Raw genomic sequence first — 20,384 nt, 5'->3', positions numbered from 1 at the left:
ACAGATTGGGAGCACTGAGGGCTAAAGTCCTTGATGGTGAGGAAATTCTGCCCCGTAGCTGTGCTGAAAAGCGCAAGAGGTTGCGCATGACATGAAAGGTCGGTGACTAATGCAGAGACGGCGTTCAGAAAGGTTTACCCTCTGGCCTGCTTCACGAAAAGACTGCGCAGAGCTGCGGGCAGTCGACTATTATCTCGCGATGACTGGGCCTGGCCTTTGCACAGTGCCCAAAGGGGGTGCAATTAAAGCAGCTGTCGGACCAAGTGCTGTATGCCCCACTAAATTCCCCCTCACACGGTTGCTTTTGAGTGCCACAGGATCAACGCGTCTCTTGGGCACCACACTTACGAGCAGCGGTCCTGTTAATATTACGGTAGTGTGAAACTGTGATGGTAAATCCTTGAATGCCACAGATCAGAAGTAATGAAGGCGCAGGCTACGGGCAACCAAAAAGAATAGGGCGGTGGAACTGTCCAATCTATGACGTGCCACAACAAGGCGTGCTTCACAAGTGTCCATTGCACAAATCCCCTCAGCGTCTACACAAGTTTCCATAGCACTTCTATACACTGACTAATTTAGGGTGTCACAATGCCAGGGCTACCTCAATAGCCGTATTAAGGCCTGCCTTTTATTGTCTTATTAGTTCTGACCTCACAACTCACTTATAAGTTGAGTTGTTAGTATTAATTTATTACAATCGACCCACAATGCTCCTGTTGTCAGAACAGGAGCATAGCTTCTTCATTCGCCTCTCTCACCGGCTTAATTTGAGATGACAGGCACGTGGAAATGGGATTAGCGCGTGCCACTTGGTACGCCTACCTTATGAAACTATAATGCAACTGAAACTAAAACAACTGCTCAAAAAAGGAAATAAAAGGTTGGTGGCTTGCGAATAACTCTGAAATTGCACCAGTAATAAAGTACAGCATCTTCCTCTCTGTTTGCAGAAGTCTCCTGAAGGCATTTGTCCATTGAATTTATATGTAAGGTTACCAGAGAAACTTGGCTCCGCACATTCCCAGTCCAAACACGAGAGTCTGGATTGACTAACCTTTCATGCAACGAGCCCAGCAAGGGAAGGTGCAGTGCTGCATGGAAGGGAGGGAGCAGACATGCGCCATATTTACAAAGATAGGGTGCGGTTCGGCCTTCTCCTAGCACTGGTGCTCTTGTGGCTGCCTAGCACCAAGGTGTCTGCATTGTGGTCAGGATAGTTTTTGCACAGGAAGAGATGCCGTCGTGCACAAACACTATCCTTTTTGCATATGTGCTACAGAAAGAGGAAAAGACGAGGAGAAATAAAGATATTTCTCCTCTTTTCACTAGCCTCTGGAAAGTGCACTGTTTTGGTGCAAGTCCGTGTTTACTGACTTTAGTGAATGTGGGATTGCGGCAAAATACATAGGTGGATGCAGAGGAACTCATATGCTCCACACATTTAATGCCATGCTGATGTGTGGTAACTCAAGGTAGCACTAGGCTGAATTACACATAAATCTAGCTTTGTAAATCGCAAAATAGGTTTAGCGTTGGGGCTGCTCCTAAAAAGTGACATAACACTAGTGCAGTTTCTTAGTAAATCTGGGCCCAAGAATTTTGGGGTGTGGTTTGACAAAGTACTTTCGTTTGCTCATCAACGTCCCAACTTTTTGTATTTAAATGGATCATCTCTCTCCAACAAATAAAACATTTCAATAAACTCATCAAGGCATTGACATTGCACAGAGTACATTACTGTAGCATTGTCTACTCCTTAGCGCCTAAAAAGACATTCGGAAACTCCAAAGAATGTAAAACTGGGGCGGCTTCTCCATTGGAGCAGAGGATCGTCGTCCCACTTATATTAACCCCAAAAATGTAATAGAAAATGGCAATTCATTAGCATTTCATTTTTCATCCTCCAGTCCTGAACCGAGCATCATGATCAGGGTGGAGCCACTGCTGAATGACAGCAGCAGGGAGGAGGGGGGCTGTTTGTGCACTTTTAAAAGTTTGCATATCCCTTTGGATAGTCGTCTTGGGATGGCCAGCCAGACATGCGCAATTTGAAACCTCTAACCCAGCTGTCTTCAGACAGCTGGATTAGAGTAAGTGCAGGCCTCCAGGGCGCCAGGGAGAGCCGAGTGAGGCCTCTCTCTCCAATCAGGGATCTGCTCTCAGATCATGAGAGCAGCGCCAGGATTGGTGCCCACACTGCAGAATCCAGTTCCTTTGAAGAGGTGCGGAGCGGAGGACGGCGGTACAGGTAAGTTTTTATTATTAATATTTGAAGGCGCCCGCTCCCCCTCCCCGTAGATGCCGGCCGCCACTGTTGAAAAGTAAAGCATCTAGTTCGTGTTTGAATCTCAAACTAACTTTGCATAGCAACTCACTACTGAATGACCGTCACTGGTTGCCAGAATCACAAAGAATATTTCAAGTTCTGTGTTTGGGCTTCAAAATTCATAAGGGCATCAGCCCAGCCTATATTTAGATGCCGACAATATATTATATATCGAACCAAAACCTGAGGTCAAGCAGAGCAAACTTGATGACACTACTAAGACTCATCGAGGAAACATACCTGGGCAAAACAATTCAGGTGCCGGTGCACAGAAGGCAAAATGCCCAAATCTAAACAATCAACCAAATCTCAAAACCTACAAAGATATCTGAAGTCTAACCTCTTCACAGAGGTCTTTGGATCTCTCTGTCGGACAAAGGTCACCACCATTCTTTCCTCGAGGGTTGCCTCCCTCCCCAAACTGCAGTCCTACTCTCCTTGTAAGCTCAGCTCTAGTAGAAATGGATGGCTCCACTAACAGCCTTCAACAGCTAAAACACGCAGGGGACGCGATCCACAAGGTGGACTCAACTTCAAACCTAACGCTGCCAGGCTAGCATCTGGCCGCCATTGTGCTCCTTGTGCTTGAGAGTAAACAAAGGGAATACAAGAAAAATAAGACAACATGTTGATGGTATTCACAAAACAACTATCTGGGACAAACTAAGGAACAAAACCACAGTCTTAGCCAAGACCCTTTGAATCTTTCAAAAATGTACAAAAATATACATATAAGGACTTTCAGCCTGCCCTCTGTGTCCATTGGTCTGTTATTGCATCACTCACATTTTTCTTCAGTCCACCACAGCATCCAGCATGGGCAATGGGTCAGCCCACTTCAGCAATTGGTTTATGTCACTATGAGTGATGTAACCTTTGTCAAGGAATACAGCCACTCATAATAGAGTTCCCTTTAACCCTGGGCGTAGTTCGCGAAGTAGCACTATGCGAAGGTACGCAAAGTGCACTTCGCACTACGCGAGCTACGCGTAGCACTTCGCGAACTGCGTAGTACCCTGTTCGCACTGTGCAAGATGTCGTTTTCAATGATTGCACAGTGCGGACAAGCAACAGGCACTGTGCAATCATTGAAAACGGCATCTTGCACAGTGCGACCTGTAGTTTTCTGCCGCTCGAGTAGATTTTTACTCGAGCGGCAGCTTTCTCAACGCGGACTGGTAGTTTCTCATCGCGAGCGGTCGCGAGCATGCGCGACCACTCGCAATGAGAAACCTGACCTCCTCGCGTTGAGAATCTCGCCGGGAGGTTTATTTTCCACGCTCGCGATCGCCAACTTGATGTTGCTGATCGCGAACGAGGAAAAAGTCTCACCGGGATGTCATTTTGCTTGCTCGCGGTCGCCAACTTGATATTGAGGACCGCAGGCAAGCAAAAAATGACCGCTGCACTACGCAACACTACGCTACGCGTGTTTGCACTGTGCTACGTGCAATTCGCGTAGTGCAAAGTAGCGCAAACTTCGCAAACTATGCGAGCGTAGCGTAGTGCTTTGCCCAGGCTTAGTTCCCTTCACCACTATTACTCCAACTGACTATTGTTTCAACCATTGCCATTATATAGACAACGTCTATTTCTTAGACCTCCATTTGCAGAGAATGCACAGATTTCCTAACTCCAGTCCTAGTAATCGGGACACTAGAGACATGTCACAGTTGACGGAATGTCAACAATTGAAGTAATGGTCAGTCAGCGTAGTGGCCCTTCAAACTAATGGCAGTCGAATCAATGGAGGAACACCTTTCTAATTTCATGAAATGTATTTTCATGGTATCACAGGCTCTATTAATGGTCTCTTTCTCTCATAGCATAAGAAATGTCACCCCACACTGTGTTGAAACAACTCTTGCAAGAGATTTGTTAACATCCTCGTTCGTCAGTTGTCCATGATCACTGTACCATACCCAAATATAAAGGATGGGAGGAGGCGAGGGGTCAGCGACACATTTTCTACTTTGTGTATAACTTGTTGGTCATCCTTCTGTATTGTGTTGACGTATAATTTCTATGTGGTGCAAATTACAAATGTTACAGTCACCCAGTGTAATGCTACTCAATTTACCAACATTGCAAAGTTGGGATTCTGAGTTGGCCTTGCTGGGATTCAAATCAGTGATCGGCAAATCAAAGCAGAAGTCAGCAGCGAACATGAACTCGCTGACCCAGGTTGTGGGCACCGTCACAACACCCTCTTATTACAAGCTGGATCTCCATGGGAGGTTAACTACTCAGAATGACGTGGTCTTTACAATGAAGATGATGCTGTCTGGTTGAGGCTCCACACAATGAGGCCTCAGCTAACTACTGTTCTGCAGTGTGATCTTGAGCAGGTCAGTTCCTCCTTGAGGCACTATGATCTGATCAGCGATGAGGTAGCACCAGCATGAGGCTCTGGTGGGGTTTTGTTGTCTAATACAGTGGCATCATGAGATGCAGTGGCGCTCCATAGATCAAGGGTAGGCAGGCAATGAGCCGGCATGACTGTATTTAAGATGTTCCGCCCAGTTCCATGTTTCCGCAGTGGGACCTACCTCACTTCTTCCAGCATCTGAAGGAGATCGGACCTTCCATTCAGCGCGGCTTCCACAGCGGTGCCTGCAGCCTGACCCTGAGGGCGAAAGGAAGAAGTGCTTAGAAGTCAGGCTTGCTGTAAACGGCTCTGTGTGAGTCCGTATCCCTTAGAATCGTTCAGCTATGGAACAGATCATGTCATTACCGCAAAGGAGCACACAACCCTGATGCGGATGCAGGAGCCGGGGCTGACACCTGGTACTACTGGCCGACACCCCGCTCCCAAGCCAGAGAACGATTCGGATCTCTCCATTTTTTCCTCTTTCTATTCTAAAACTGCCTCTTCCCTCACCACTGCCCACCTCTCCCCCCCCCCCCTTCTGTTTTAATCTCATCATGGGGCCCAGATTCTCTGCTATCCTTTACCTTTTAATCGCTTTATTTTCTCCTGTCCTTTCTACTCAGCACTTTGCAATTATATCCCAATCCAATCTAATCTCTGCCCTCTCATCCTGCCTCATCTCCGCTGCCCCGTCTAATATTCCTCTCCTAATGCCAGAATGATGTCAAGCTTTTCAATATGTGATCTGATGTAGCATCTAACATGTGATCTGATGTAACATGGGATCTTATGTACCATGTGATCTGATGTAACATTGATCTGATGTAATGTGATGTATGAGCTATTGTGTTAGGCAATGTGTCAGCTTACTTGCAATGTAACATGTGATCCAATCTATGATATAATATGATCAAAGATATGTGATCTGACCTCTGATCAAATCGAACGTTTAATGTAACTTGATCAAACTTACGATGTAACGTGATCTAATGTAGGATATGTTTGGTGCCATGTTTGATGTAACTTGTGATCTAACAAATTATGTAACATGAACTAATGAATGATGTAATGTGTTATTTAACATGAGATCTTATTCTGATGTAACTTTATCTAATGCATGACATTTGTGATCCAATTATGTAACGACACAGGCAACATGCGTGATCAATGTATGATGTAATGCAATATCTAATGTGTGATGTAACCTATGATCTATGTATAATGTATTGCGCAATCCATTGTTTTTGTAATGCCTCAGGTACAGTTAATAATGAATGCAGTCATCAGTAAGGCAACGACAGGGAAATGCATTTGCCATTTTAACTTCCGGTTGCCCGTCACTTGGTACCTTCTGATTATAAATAATGTTTTAGTCGTTTTTTTGTGTGTTATTGTATTAACTTTTCAGAGATACAGGCACAACATTAGAGCATAATGTTCTTTCATTACATTTTCATCAAAATAAAAAGAGGAAAGTTTAATGTACTTTTCCAGACGTGTTCTTTTTTGTATTCATCACAAAGTGCAACAGGGTGCCGGGGCAATCCGTGCTTGGGCAGAATGGATTTAACTTGGATTTCTCTCAAACTCGGTCATTAAATCAAATCGCATCACTTCCATTTGGATCTGGTGCTCTAGATTACTTGTAATAGTCAGCTTCGGTGTAAGAATGCTCCTCTCCGCTCCTACTGTGAAACATCTTCCAAAGGAACTTTACATTTTAAACCCCCATCAGCTTGATTCAAAAGCATCCACGTCAAGGTACTTGACTGCATGTGACAAAGACTGCCACGAAAAAACAGGATTACTTTAACCTACAGAAATGGAGTCCCCGAGTGACATTTGTACCCCAACCAGAACTCTTCTGGCTCTGCAGAGATTCAGTGACCAACCAGCGTGTGCCCCGGAGCCAGGGCGTGACTCAGACGGCATGTCCACTGGGGCAACAAATTCATAACATGCAAATCTGTTGTACAGTTGTGTCCGAACCCCAATATCCTCGAGGGAGACATCTCCTGAACCCTGGACGGCTGACCTTGAATAGCCATCGCCAACGGGGCCGGAGTGGGGCAACCACAGCGGGGCTGGAGTAGGGCAACCACAGCGGGGCTGGAGTGGGACTACCACAGCGGGGCTGGAGTGGGACAACCACAACGGGCTGGAGTGGGGCAACCACAACGGGCTGGAGTGGGTCAACCACAACGGGGCTGGAGTGGGGCAACCACAACGGGCTGGAGTTGGGCAACCACAGCGGGGCTGGAGTGGGACAACCACAGCGGGGCTGGAGTGGGACAACCACAACAGGCTGGAGTTGGGCAACGACAACGGGGCTAGAGTGGGGCAACCACAGCGGGGCTGGAGTGGGGCAACCACAGCGGGGCTGGAGTGGGGCTACCACAGCGGGGCTGGAGTGGGGCAACCACAGCGGGACTGGAGTGGGGCAACCACAGCGGGACTGGAGTTGCACAACCACAGCGGGGCTGGAGTGGCACAACCACAACGGGCCTGGATTGGGACAACCACAACGGCGCAGGAGTGGGACAACCACAACGGCGCAGGAGTGGGACAACCACAGCGGGGCTGGAGTGGGACAACCACAGCGGGGCTGGAGTGGTACAACCACAGCAGGGCTGGAGTGGCACAACCACAACGGGCTGGAGTGGCACATCCACAACGGGCTGGAGTAGCACATCCACAACGGGCTGGAGTAGCACAACCACAGCAGGGCTGGAGTGGCACAACCACAGCGGGGCTGGAGTGGGACAACCACAGCGGAACTGGAGTGGTACAACCACAGCCGGGCTGGAGTGGTACAACCACAGCGGGGCTGGAGTGGTACAACCACAGCGGGGCTGGAGTGGCATAACCACAGCGGGCTGGAGTGACACAACCACAGCGGGGCTGGAGTGGGACAACCACAGCGGGGCTGGAGTGGTACAACCACAGCTGGGCTGGAGTGACACAACCACAGCGGGGCTGGAGTGGCACAACCACAGCAGGGCTGGAGTGGCACAACCACAGCGGGGCTGGAGTGGCACAACCACAGCGGGGCTGGAGTGGGACAACCACAGCGGAACTGGAGTGGTACAACCACAGCCGGGCTGGAGTGGTACAACCACAGCGGGGCTGGAGTGGTACAACCACAGCGGGGCTGGAGTGGCATAACCACAGCGGGCTGGAGTGACACAACCACAGCGGGGCTGGAGTGGGACAACCACAGCGGGGCTGGAGTGGTACAACCACAGCTGGGCTGGAGTGACACAACCACAGCGGGGCTGGAGTGGCACAACCACAGCAGGGCTGGAGTGGCACAACCACAGCGGGGCTGGAGTGGCACAACCACAGCGGGGCTGGAGTTGCACAACCACAGCGGGGCTGGAGTGGCACAACCACAACGGGCCTGGATTGGGACAACCACAACGGCGCAGGAGTGGGACAACCACAGCGGGGCTGGAGTGGGACAACCACAACGGGCTGGAGTAGCACAACCACAGCAGGGCTGGAGTGGCACAACCACAGCGGGGCTGGAGTGGGACAACCACAGCGGAACTGGAGTGGTACAACCACAGCCGGGCTGGAGTGGTACAACCACAGCGGGGCTGGAGTGGTACAACCACAGCGGGGCTGGAGTGGCACAACCACAGCGGGGCTGGAGTGGGACAACCACAGCGGAACTGGAGTGGTACAACCACAGCCGGGCTGGAGTGGTACAACCACAGCGGGGCTGGAGTGGTACAACCACAGCGGGGCTGGAGTGGCATAACCACAGCGGGCTGGAGTGACACAACCACAGCGGGGCTGGAGTGGGACAACCACAGCGGGGCTGGAGTGGTACAACCACAGCTGGGCTGGAGTGACACAACCACAGCGGGGCTGGAGTGGCACAACCACAGCGGGGCTGGAGTGGCACAACCACAGCGGGGCTGGAGTGGGACAACCACAGCGGAACTGGAGTGGTACAACCACAGCCGGGCTGGAGTGGTACAACCACAGCGGGGCTGGAGTGGTACAACCACAGCGGGGCTGGAGTGGCATAACCACAGCGGGCTGGAGTGACACAACCACAGCGGGGCTGGAGTGGGACAACCACAGCGGGGCTGGAGTGGTACAACCACAGCTGGGCTGGAGTGACACAACCACAGCGGGGCTGGAGTGGCACAACCACAGCGGGGCTGGAGTGGCACAACCACAGCGGGGCTGGAGTGGCACAACCACAGCGGGGCTGGAGTGGGACAACCACAGCGGGGCTGGAGTGGGAGAACCACAGCGGGGCTGGAGTGGGGCAACCACAGCGAGGCTGGAGCCCCTCATCCTGCTGTGAAATCTCATAGGATAGCAGTGCCCCCCAGACCCCCCCCCACCCCCCCCGCTGTGCTTCCCATGCGAGGTGAACAGTGCGAGGCCGGTCACAGCAGCTGCGGTGTAATGTTCCCTCACACCAAGCACAGGTATAAAAAAAACACACAAGCACACAGAATAACTACAGCATGTGCAGCAGCAGTGCTACTCCACTTACACACAACAGGAATGGCACAGGTGGGAGCAGTACACACTTCCTTACACACAGAAGATGCACAGTAGTGCGCTTAAACAGTGCAAAGTGCCCCTCCACGCACACACATAAATACCACTTTAAGATTAGAGTGCAGTAAAAATAATTAAACACTTCTTTCGCTTACGCTATATTTTTTATTTCAAAAGTTTTGATTAAAGTTTAAATACAAAACAAACGCTGCTGTGACCGCCCTCGCCCTGTTTCTTTGTGTGAGGGGCGCGTGCACAGCTGTGGGCCAGGCAGCACCAGGGTTGTGTTGTGTGCCACTGGCGTTTGGTGAAACAATAAACCCTGTCAATCCTCGTCTTCATTCACTCAACAGCTTCTTGCCATCCTCTCACAATGTCCCTCTTAACTCCTGGATGTCTCGTTACTTGCTACATTTTAGCGCTAACAAATCCGAACTTTTAATTCCTGTCTGTCTCCACTTTACCTTCTTTGTATCACATTCCCATCTCCTCCCCTGCAGGTCAGTCGGGGGCCTTCTTTCATCCTTTTGTGTAAAGTTCCTCCGACTTTGCCTTTGTTCTCCAGGCCTGTAGATGCCGGCGGTTCGACATCTACAACATGTCTTCTTCAATCACTTTGCAGGCTCCTAACAGCCGACGGTAACCCGTGGCTCCTTGCCTTGATTGCGCGGCCCCATTCTCCCTGCTCTGCGCCCGCCAATCTATTCTCAGCTCGGAGATCCGCCTTTTCTTCAAACTGCCTTTGCTGCTCACCTCTCACCCGCTCTCAGTTCTCTTTGTTAGCCTACTCTCTAATCCTGCCTCGAGTCCCGCTTTCTATATATTCTTAACAGGTGTCTTTTGTGACTCACCTTTTCGTATTGATCTTCCATGTTCTCCCTGACTTAGAATAATGTGCCAACTTCACAGCCATACCGCAATGCGTAAAAGTGTTAATTACGCAGAATTACCTCATGTGATGGTATGGTATTGGCATTTCTACATTCTTGCTTGGCTCAAAGCAGGCGGTTAACAATTTTCTCGTTTGGTTAGGTGTGGTTGCAAAGGGTGTGATGTTGTGATAGAAGGCATGTCCTGATGTCCTATTTAAGGATTGAAAATGACGCAATATGCTCCTTTTGTACTTTAAGAAATCGTGTTTTTGTATTTGTTAGCTGCGCTCCTTATGGTCTTTCTTTCAAACAACTGGGAAACCTTCTTTAAAATGACTTGTAGCACACTGATGTGTAGGTCAAAGCCTACCCGACAGCGCAGCTGTCTGGTTTGCTGACCACATCTTGGGGACCTTGGGAAAGCTTCCTTGGGAAAGCATTCCACTTATTGCTTACCACTGGATTTGTGGTTTGTAACTCACATTTGCTTCCTTTCTATTTGCTGGCTCTATTTGTTTTAGGATGTCCAGCTTGAGTTCGTCCAAACCCTATTTACTGTATTCTTCTACCAGCACCCAATTTCCATAAACAGTTCTTTAAATTTTTGTTCTTATCTTGTCACATTTGCTGTGCATTCAAAGATATAAGTCAAATGTCGAGATCTGTCTTCCAGGGAGCTTGATCTTTAATTTTTTTTCTCTGACTTCAGAGTGAGAAGATTTTTATGACAATCATGCTGGCTACGGGGGTGTGCTTGAGGAAGGCTGGGGGATGCTATTTTTTTCTAGCAGACAATAACATTTGAATGTCCATAAATGAACTGTGCAGATATTTCTGAATATATCAAAATTAGAAAAGCACAAATGAAGCAGATTTTATAGTAATTCCAAAGTGTGGTGGAAACAAATATTTTAATACATTCAAAACAAATCAATACGCTAGATGATGACATTTCCACATATTATAATGTGTGCGCTGTATACCTTCATCAGTAAAACTGTATGTCTGTGCAAATGTAAGGGTCATTTCAATGAAAGACGTTGTCTGTAATAGCAGTACTCTACCACAACATGCATACTTCACTTTTCCACCTCTCTACTCTACTCTGCCCTACTTCACAACACAGCAGTCTATTCTGCACTACACCACTCCATGCCACTCCACCCTCCACCTCTCTACTCTATGCCAATCCACTCTACCCCACACTACTTTGCTATGTACCACTGCACTCTACACCACATCACTCTATGCCACTCTACTCTGCAAATCTGCACTCTATGCTACTACACTGCATTCTGATGCACTCTACTCTGCACCACTCCACCTTACACCAGCGCCCTCTATGCCAGTCCAATCTAGGCCACTCTAATCTACACCCCTGTACTCTACTGTGCACCACTCTACTCTGAAGCAATATACTCTATTCCACTACAATCAGTGCCTCTTCACTCCACACTGCACCACTGAACTCTACACCACTTCACTCAAAACCAATGCACTCTACCCCAATCTACTCTTTCACTGCACTCTAAGCCATTCTACTCTATGTCACTGCACTCCACACCAATCTATTCTACTTTGCACCATTGTACCCAATGGCACTGCTCAGTACGCCACTCTACTCTGCACCATTCTCCAGCACTGCAATTGATGCCAATACACTCTGTGCCACTCTATTATACACCACTACACTCTATGACAGTCTACTCTGCAACACTGCACTCTACGTCAATGCACTCTATGCTGCTACACTGTGCATCATTCCACTCTACCCCACTGTACTCAACCCTGCACCACTTCATTCCACTCTGCACCACTTCACTCTACACCACTTCATTCTACTCTGAAACTATCTAATTTACTCCAATGCACTCTATGCCACTCTACTCCGCAACACTTTACTCTCCACCACTGAGCTCCACGCCACTCTTCTATATACCATTGCACTCTACTCTCGACTACTCTTCTACACTCTGTGCCAACACACTGTATGCCACTACACTCTACTCTGCATCGCTACACTCTATGCCACTGCACTCTACACCAATCCACTCTAATCTACTCTACGTGACAGCACTCAATTCTGAAACAATCTATACCACTACAATCTACTCTGCCCTACTCCACTCCACTCTATTCAACACCTCTGCACTCTATGCCACTACACTCAATGCCAATGCACTCTACACCACTTTACTCAAAACCAATACACTCTGCGTTACTGCATTCTACAACAATCTAGTCTTCACCACGGCACTCTACACCATTTCACTCGATGTCACTATGCTCTGCGCCACTGCACTCTCCTCTACTGAACTCTTCACAACTCTACTCTACACCACTCTACTCTGTGCCAACTCTACTCTACATCACTGCACACTACTCTGCACCACTCTACGCCAATACACTCTATGTCACTACAGGCAACAACTCTACACTCTGCAACTCTCTAATCTACTGTGCACCACTGCACTCTATGCCTGTCTACTCTACTCTGCACCACTCTACTCTATGCCAGTGCACTCTGCCATGTACCACTCCAGTCTAGGCGACTCCATACTAATCCCCTCCACTCCACTCTGCAAGACTGCACTCTACACCACTAGTCTATGCCACTGCACTGTACCCTGCACCACTCCACTCTATGCCACTTCACTCTACTCTGAAATGATCTACTCTATGCCACTGCACTCTACCCTCTTTACTCCACTCTGCCCCAATCCACTCTATGCTTATCCACTCTATGACACTGTGCTCTACACCATTCTACTCTAAACCACTGCACTCTACACAATGCACTCAACACCACTTTACTCAAAGCCAATACATTCTTTGCCAACTACTCTCCACTCCACACATTATACTCTATGCTGCAACACTCAAAGCCACTCTACACCATTGCATTCTACGCCACTCAATTCTACTCTGCACCACTGTACTCTATGCCACTGCTCTCTGCAACACTCTACTCTATGCCAGTGCACTCTACTCTGCAAGATTGCACTCTGCATGCTACGCTATTCTTCACCTTTGCACTCTACGTCACTGTACTCTATGCTACTCTGTTCTTCTCTGCCCCACTGTTCTCTGCATCACTGTACTCTACACTACTGCTCTCTGTACCACTCGATTCTGCATCTCTACAACTGCACTATATGCCACTACACTCTGCATCACTCCAGGCCACTCTAATCTATTCTGCACCACTGTACTCCACGCCACTGCATTCTGTACCGCTGCACTCTACTCTACACTCTACCCTACACCATTCCATTCTACGCCACTTCACTCTACTCTGAAACGATCTACTCTATGCCACTGCAATCCACTCTTCACAACTTTACTCTACGCCACTCTTCTCTACGCCAATGCACTCTACACCACTTTACTCAAAACCAATACACTCTACTCGATTGCCATCTATGCCAATCTACTCTGCACCACAGTACTTTACACCACTTCACTACAAGCCACTCTACAACGCTACACTCTATGACTTTCTACTCCATTAAACTCTACTCCACTCCACTCTATGCCACTCTACAACTCTACTTCATTCTACGACTCTCTATGCAACTCCCTCTATGCTACTCCATGCCACTTTACTCCACTATGACACACTACTCCACTCTATGCCCCTCCACTCCACGCCATTCCACTCTCCTACACTACTACACTCTATGAAAAACTACTCCACTCTATGACAATCTACTCTACTCTACGCCACTCTACAACACTCTACTCTACTTTATATAACACCCTCTAGCCACTCCATTCTGCTCTAACCACTTCACGACACTTTATGCCACTCCACTGTAATCCACCCTGACATTGTACTCAACTCTGCTCCACTCTATGCCCATCCAGTCATCTCTCTCCACAAAACTTGACCCCACACAACTCTACTCTATTCCACTCTACATTATTCCACTTTATGGCACTCCACTCTCCTTTACTCCACTAACTTTTATCCATGCTGAGGAGCAGCCACGCACTTGCATAGGCGAGACCTATTGGCTTTGCCAATACTTGTTTGTAATGCTCTTGTGTTTACATAAAAATCCGAATAATTAAATAGGTTTAAGTGACTCAGCTAACTGAATTCATTGTGGCAAGTACCCAGCTGGTGAATTTCATTCGCTGATTCGGTGTATGTCACTCAATGGAATGACCCTACCTTGTGGGGCACTATACTGACACCCCTGCATGCAGCATGGGACATCATATCGCCTCAAACACAACCCCCTTCTTTAACATGTATTTGTTACCTTACCATATTTTTAAATTAAACATTGCCCTTACCACTTACCTTTACAAATGTAATGACCCCTGATGTAGTTGGGCTGTGCCTTAGATTCACCACGCCCCAAGGAGTGTACAGCGGAAGAAAGTTAATTTACTGGCGTCTTTCACAATATGAACAGGTGAGCACTAAGGCTGTGACTGTGTGGCATGGTTCACCTGTGCATTCAATCTCTACCATCCGTGCAGGGGACCAACACCACAACAGTGCACAAATGTACAACACTGCCAAAGCCCCTAGAGGCGGTATAGATTATATGCTGTTGTACAGCACCAATCCGCTAGTTTACAGCACCGTGTAACCCCTAGAAGAGACACTCGTACAACCAAAGCCCGGCTGACAGTCCTGGGCATCAGTCATTTCCGAAGGAGGCTGTAAGAGTGGGAGCTGGTTTTGCAGTGGTGGGGGCCAGTTTGGCAGCAGTGCTTCAACATCGGCCCCTGGTAACAAAAGCAGCAAGCAAGCGTTTCCAGCCTCCCGGGGCCTGGGAGAGTCCCCCCAGGGGATGGTCCGAGAAAATTGCAAGGGCTGCTTTGGAATCCTAGTCTAGCCCTGGCTACAGCTTTTGTTTTTAATATGGGTGAACCGGTGTGTGAATGGGAATGGCTGCCTGCCCCCAACATCAATGCTTTTTTTCAACCAATTCCACAGTGCCTGTGTAAAATGATGCAGAATGGAGGGAAAGCAAGGAGACCAGCTATGGGGTATTGCCAGATATGGGAGTGGCAATGGGATCTCCCTACAAGGGTTCAGGTAAAAAGCCCTTTGTGCCTATGGTCGAATCACCAACTCAAGTACTAGTTCGATGAAGCAGTATGGGGAGCATCATCTGGAAGTATGCCCGCAGGCGGCGCTAGATTTAGAATGGGATTTTAGCACCACCATTTATTTGAGACTGGAAGAGAGGTCTGAACCAAGCAGGGCTCCTAGGTTCTAAACCCCTGTGGTGGTTAGAAGTGATAGCTTTCATGAAGGTCTATCATTCAAGGAGGAATGAAGAGAGAAAGCTACCTGGGCCTCGTGGTGGAATCTTAGCCTTACCCACGTAACCACTTTTCAAGCGTGCAGTGGTGAATTAATAATCAATCAATCACGATTTATAAAGCGCGGCTAATGACCTGATAGGGTATCCAGGTGCTTGCATGTCCCTGTCATCTGTCATGCTCTCAATTTCAGGAGACCTCTCGTATTGTGGCCTACTGTGCTTTCAACATTTCTATGGAAGTCGGTTTGTAGGACTACAAATTACTTTTGCAAGAGCGGGGACAGATAAACATGAAAAGTAATGGAACGATAGTGCCCAACCTGAGGCACCCCCATTTGATACTGGTGAATGTTTGCCAATGTACTTAGTGGGTGTGATTGTCAAGAAACATAGAAAGCCACCTGAGAACAGGTGATTGGCATGCATACACCCAGAGAGCTTCCCTCTTGTTTGATACTCTAATACTGGAACAAGACATATCTGGACAAGTCCTAAGTGTTTTACAAGTGTAAGTATAAATGTAACAGCCTCAAAGGAGTACTGTGTACATCATGAGGTGAGGTAGACACAAGAAAATCATGGCACTTCAGTGTTGAAAGCGCAAGGTAGCCTCATGGCCAATATTAGATTTGGATATTGACACTTCAGAGGCAGTTTTAAACAAAGAATGACCACTCGGTGTTATAGCCTCAGATAACAATCTAATGTACATCATGTGATCGTTCTTGTACTTATCAAGTGTAGTCTCACGTGAAAATCCCATGGACATCATATGATAGGGGGACTTGTGTACGACAATGGTTGAGTGCTGTAGCCTCAGGTGAGAATCCCACGTACATCATGTGATAGCCTCATGCGGAGACTATCGTTGGGATGGGTCTGCAGCACTACTAGTCATCAGTCAGTAAATCAGAATCCCTGAGTGGAGCAGGTTCCAGTGTTCAGGAGCAACTTCGCCTGTTTGTTGCCCCTATGGCGCGAGTACAGCAAGCATCACCCAAGGATACCATTGCACCGAGTAGCTACGGATAGAGCTTGGTGGTGCACCATTAACCCATTCCACATCCTTGCATGAGTTCTGTGCCCCTTGTAGCACACCACCAAAACTTAAGAAGGAGTGAGAAGCCTTTAGAGAAGATATATCCTCATCTTCACAAAGACTTTTGCGATTCCTTAATTGCGATTATCAAGGAATCGCAATTAAGGAATAGCAAAAGCCTATGCATGCAGAAATCGCTCAAAAATAGCGATTCCCAAACATTCCTTAATTGCGAGTCGCAAATAAGGAATGGCTTCCTATTCATTCCTATGGGCGTACAGACCCATAGGAATGAATAGGAAATTGCATGCGCAATTTGCGAGTACCCAACTGGTACTCGCAAATTGTGCGTGCAATTTCAAGGGTGCAAGGGTGTCAAAAGGACACGCTGTTGTACCCCTGAAATTGATATGTACACCCATGTTACGCACACACATGGCCTTTGGGCATGTGTGTGCATAACATGGGACTTCGAAAATGCACTTTGGTGCTTTTTTAAAAGAAATTGCAATTTAACATCACTTTTCATTTGATGGTAAATTGCGATTCTTAACTGTGAAATCGCAATTCTTTTTACTTTATTGCATTGCATTTAAGGAATCGCAAATTGCAATTCCTTAAATGCAATCGCAATTTAAGTAATCGCAATTTTGTGTTTTCTTAAATTACGATTTGTGCATTTAGGATGATGCATCCCAAATGCAAAAATACCGGTAGCAAAGGGGCAGAGTCTGTCCCTTTGCGACCACAGGTACCACCTGTGGCTTGCTTCATTATTGAACACTCACTCACACACGTAAGATGTGTGAGTGGACTCAACACATTTGTAAGCGGAGTTCTGTGATAACTGTGAGTGAAGGCAGGGGATCTTGGTGAGTTTAAAATAACCTCAGAAACCTAAAAAGTTATTTATTGGCATAGGTTTAGGGGCTAGATGAAAAGTGACACTATATTAGGATATAATGGTCCCAAGTGTCTAATTGGTCGACGTGTTTCAGCCACAAACTGCGCCGAAAGGTCAATTGGCTTTCTTCAGGACCTGTGTTTTCCCTGCTTGTTATAATAAACAGCCTATTGGCATGTACAAACCACATTGTTTTTTTGAAAAGCATGCACATTTACATACAGACCATACCCTGAGGACCTTTTCCTTGTATGGTCAACTGCTGAAACGAGAGAAATTCATAATCAAATTTGGGCATTCTTAAATTTTTAATGTACACCCTTAATTGTGTGCCTAATAAGTGCTAAATGGTTGTTGTGTTGTATCCAGTGACATTTCTTAGTATTAATTTACCAACATCATAGGGAAATTTCAGGGATGGACCGTCCCTATAGTCAAGGTACCTATTAGACTTGGCATCTTTTGGCCTGTTTCCCCTGAGTTTTTGCTTTTTGACCTCCCGGTTTTGACTCTGTTTTTGCTAGCGTAGTGTGTCTGCGCAGTTTTCTCACTGCTGATCAGTGGTAAAGTGCAAGTGCTCCTGTGGTAAATTGTGTTATGGATTGGTGTTTCCATAATTGGATATTTGATTTACTTGTTAGTCCCTAGTAAAGTGCACTGAGTGTGCCAGGGCCTGTGAATCAAATGCTACTAGTGGGCCTGCAGCAGTGATTGTGCCGCCCACGTGAGTAGCCCTGAAAAGGTAACTCAGACCCGCCATTGCAGAGTCTGCGGGCAGTTTGTAACTGCCATGTTGACTTGGCCAGTGCACCCACTTGCCAGTCCTTCACTTTCCCCTTTCTTACATGTCAGCCACCCCTAAGGTATGCCCAAGGTACCCCTGTGGGCCGGGTGCAGTGTATGTGAAAGGTAGGACATGCCCTGGTGTGTGTGGCATGTCCTGTTAGCGAATTACGGCAATTTCGTTTTTTGCCATTGCAAGGACAGAATGGGGAGTTTGTTTATAACATCTTATAAACATAACTGGCCCGGGGAATTAGGTAGGAAAATAAAGTTTAGTATGCCTGAACCCAGAATCTAAAGATGCATCTTTTCGTGAAGGTGATTTTTACATTCTGTGTTTGAAAATACCACTTTTAGTAGGTATTTTCTTGCTCAGTCATCCTGTGTGCCTCTGCTGGAATGTGGATTGCCTGTCTGGGTTTTGTATGACAGAAGGCTGGGGAGCAGGAGTGGTTACAGATAGTCTAGGTGGGTCAGGAAAGGGCTGAATAGGCCTGGGCTGCAATTGGGGAAGGGGGAGGAGATTTCCTTGCACCTCAAAGGACCTGGTCTGCCTCTGACCATGCCGTCTCCACCTCCTGCTAGGAAGTCACACCAGAGAAGGCAGAACTGGTTCTGGCTGGGCACAGACACTCTCTGCCAAAGAGATCAAAAGATTTTGGGATATAAATATTGGGGCCCTGACCCCTGAACTTTAGAACTCTTTTGGACCAAGTAGACTTCCAAGAAGAAGAGCCGGAGAAGCTGTGAGGAGGAACTACCACTTTGATGTGTGCTTTGTTGTGTTGGCCTGCAGTGGCTGCTTCTGTGGCAGTGAAAGGACTGGACTGAACTTTCTGCAATCTACTTTGTGAGTTTCTCCAAGGGCTTGAGGTAGAGCTTGCCCCCTGTTCAAGAAGTCTCAGGAAAAGCAAAGACTTCAAGCTCTTCTGCCCTTAGAACTGGGGACTGTGTGTTTTGTGCTGCAACAGAAGAAAAGCAACCAGACGACGTCTACGACGCCGCTGCCAACTCTGTGTCCTGAAGGCACCGCAGAGGGCGCCGCTGCAATGCCGCACCGTGACCCTGGTCTCGATGCTGATGCCGCCACAGAGCCGCTGCTCGCACCGTGACCTGTGGGCACCGCACTTCGCACCGCCTCGCTTCACGACGACACCTTGGTATCCCCGACACCGCCGCTCCAAGCCAAAAGCTACACCGCTGCTTGCACCGTGGTTCGAGGGTACCGCTTGTAAAGTTACACGATGCACCACCCTCATCCCGCACCGCAGCCTTGGCCTACCGACGCTGGCGCCATTGACTCCAGTTCGTCAGCCGATGACAGCGCTTCAGCAACGACGACGCCGCTGCTTGCACCGCGACCTGCCAGCACCGTGACCATGGTCTCACCGATGGCGCTATCTGATGCCGCCACCGAGCTGCTGCTCGCACCGCGACCTGAGGGCACCGCATGCCGCACCGCTGCACTGTGCACCGCAGCACCCAACACCTGCAGATGCCAGCGCTCCTGACTTCAACAGAGAGGAGATCAATCTGCAACGCGTGTGACTTTGAGGGCCCCGACGACTCCTGCACCGACCTCCAGAACCGATGCCTGCGGACACCGTGCTTTCGGAAGCTCAACAAGAGGTCGCTGACGCCCTGCATTTCTAAAAGGTACTGTTTGCGGGTCTTCCCGACACCGTAGCTGGCCCGTGTCGCCGCGGTCAGCCAGAACTGTTTGGATTTGTTTGCTCACGACGCACGAAGATTTTTAAGTACTGTATTGTGGATTTTTATTGTTTTTGGTCTTGTCTTAAGTAAATAAAAATATTGGATATTTTTCTAAACTGATGTGCTGTCCTTTTGTAGTGCTTACACTGTATTACTGTCGGTTATGTGCAAATGCTTTACACACTGCCTCTAAGATAAGCCTGACTGTTCGTGCCAAGCTACCAAGGGGGTGAGCAGGGGTTATTTTGCGAATGTAACTCCCTTATCCTGACTAGAGTGGTGGTTTCTGCCCGACTTTGGTACATGCCCTAGCCGATCAAAATCCCATTTCTAACAGTACCCTTGAAGAAGTAAGACAAAACCTTATACTTACATAATCTCCGATTCCAACAGAAGCATCCAAACTGAGTAAGAACATCAAGCTAAATAATGATGTGTCCATTCCCCCTTGTGTGTGACTATAGGGACGGTCCATCCCTGAAATTTCCCTATTATGTCAGTAAATTGACCTAGACATGTAGGGCCTGAAACATGTCGACCGATTAGACACTTGGGATCATT

At 47.9% G+C, this 20,384-nt stretch overlaps 1 protein-coding gene across 1 annotated transcript in view; it reads right to left on the bottom strand.

The window, feature by feature from the left end:
* Window positions 1–20,384, bottom strand: part of LMAN1L (lectin, mannose binding 1 like) — a 245,955-nt gene that overhangs the window by 44,278 nt on the left and 181,293 nt on the right. The window contains exon 10 of the mRNA XM_085646314.1: window positions 4,879–4,955. Within this exon, the coding sequence (XP_085502440.1) occupies window positions 4,879–4,955 (77 nt within the window). The remainder of the gene's footprint in view (window positions 1–4,878; window positions 4,956–20,384) is intronic.

This window comes from Triturus cristatus, chromosome 3_1 (genome assembly GCF_964204655.1).
Source record: "Triturus cristatus chromosome 3_1, aTriCri1.1, whole genome shotgun sequence".
Taxonomy (NCBI): domain Eukaryota; kingdom Metazoa; phylum Chordata; class Amphibia; order Caudata; family Salamandridae; genus Triturus; species Triturus cristatus.
Note: the sequence above shows the minus strand (reverse complement) of the source record. Positions and strands in the feature narration are given on the sequence as shown.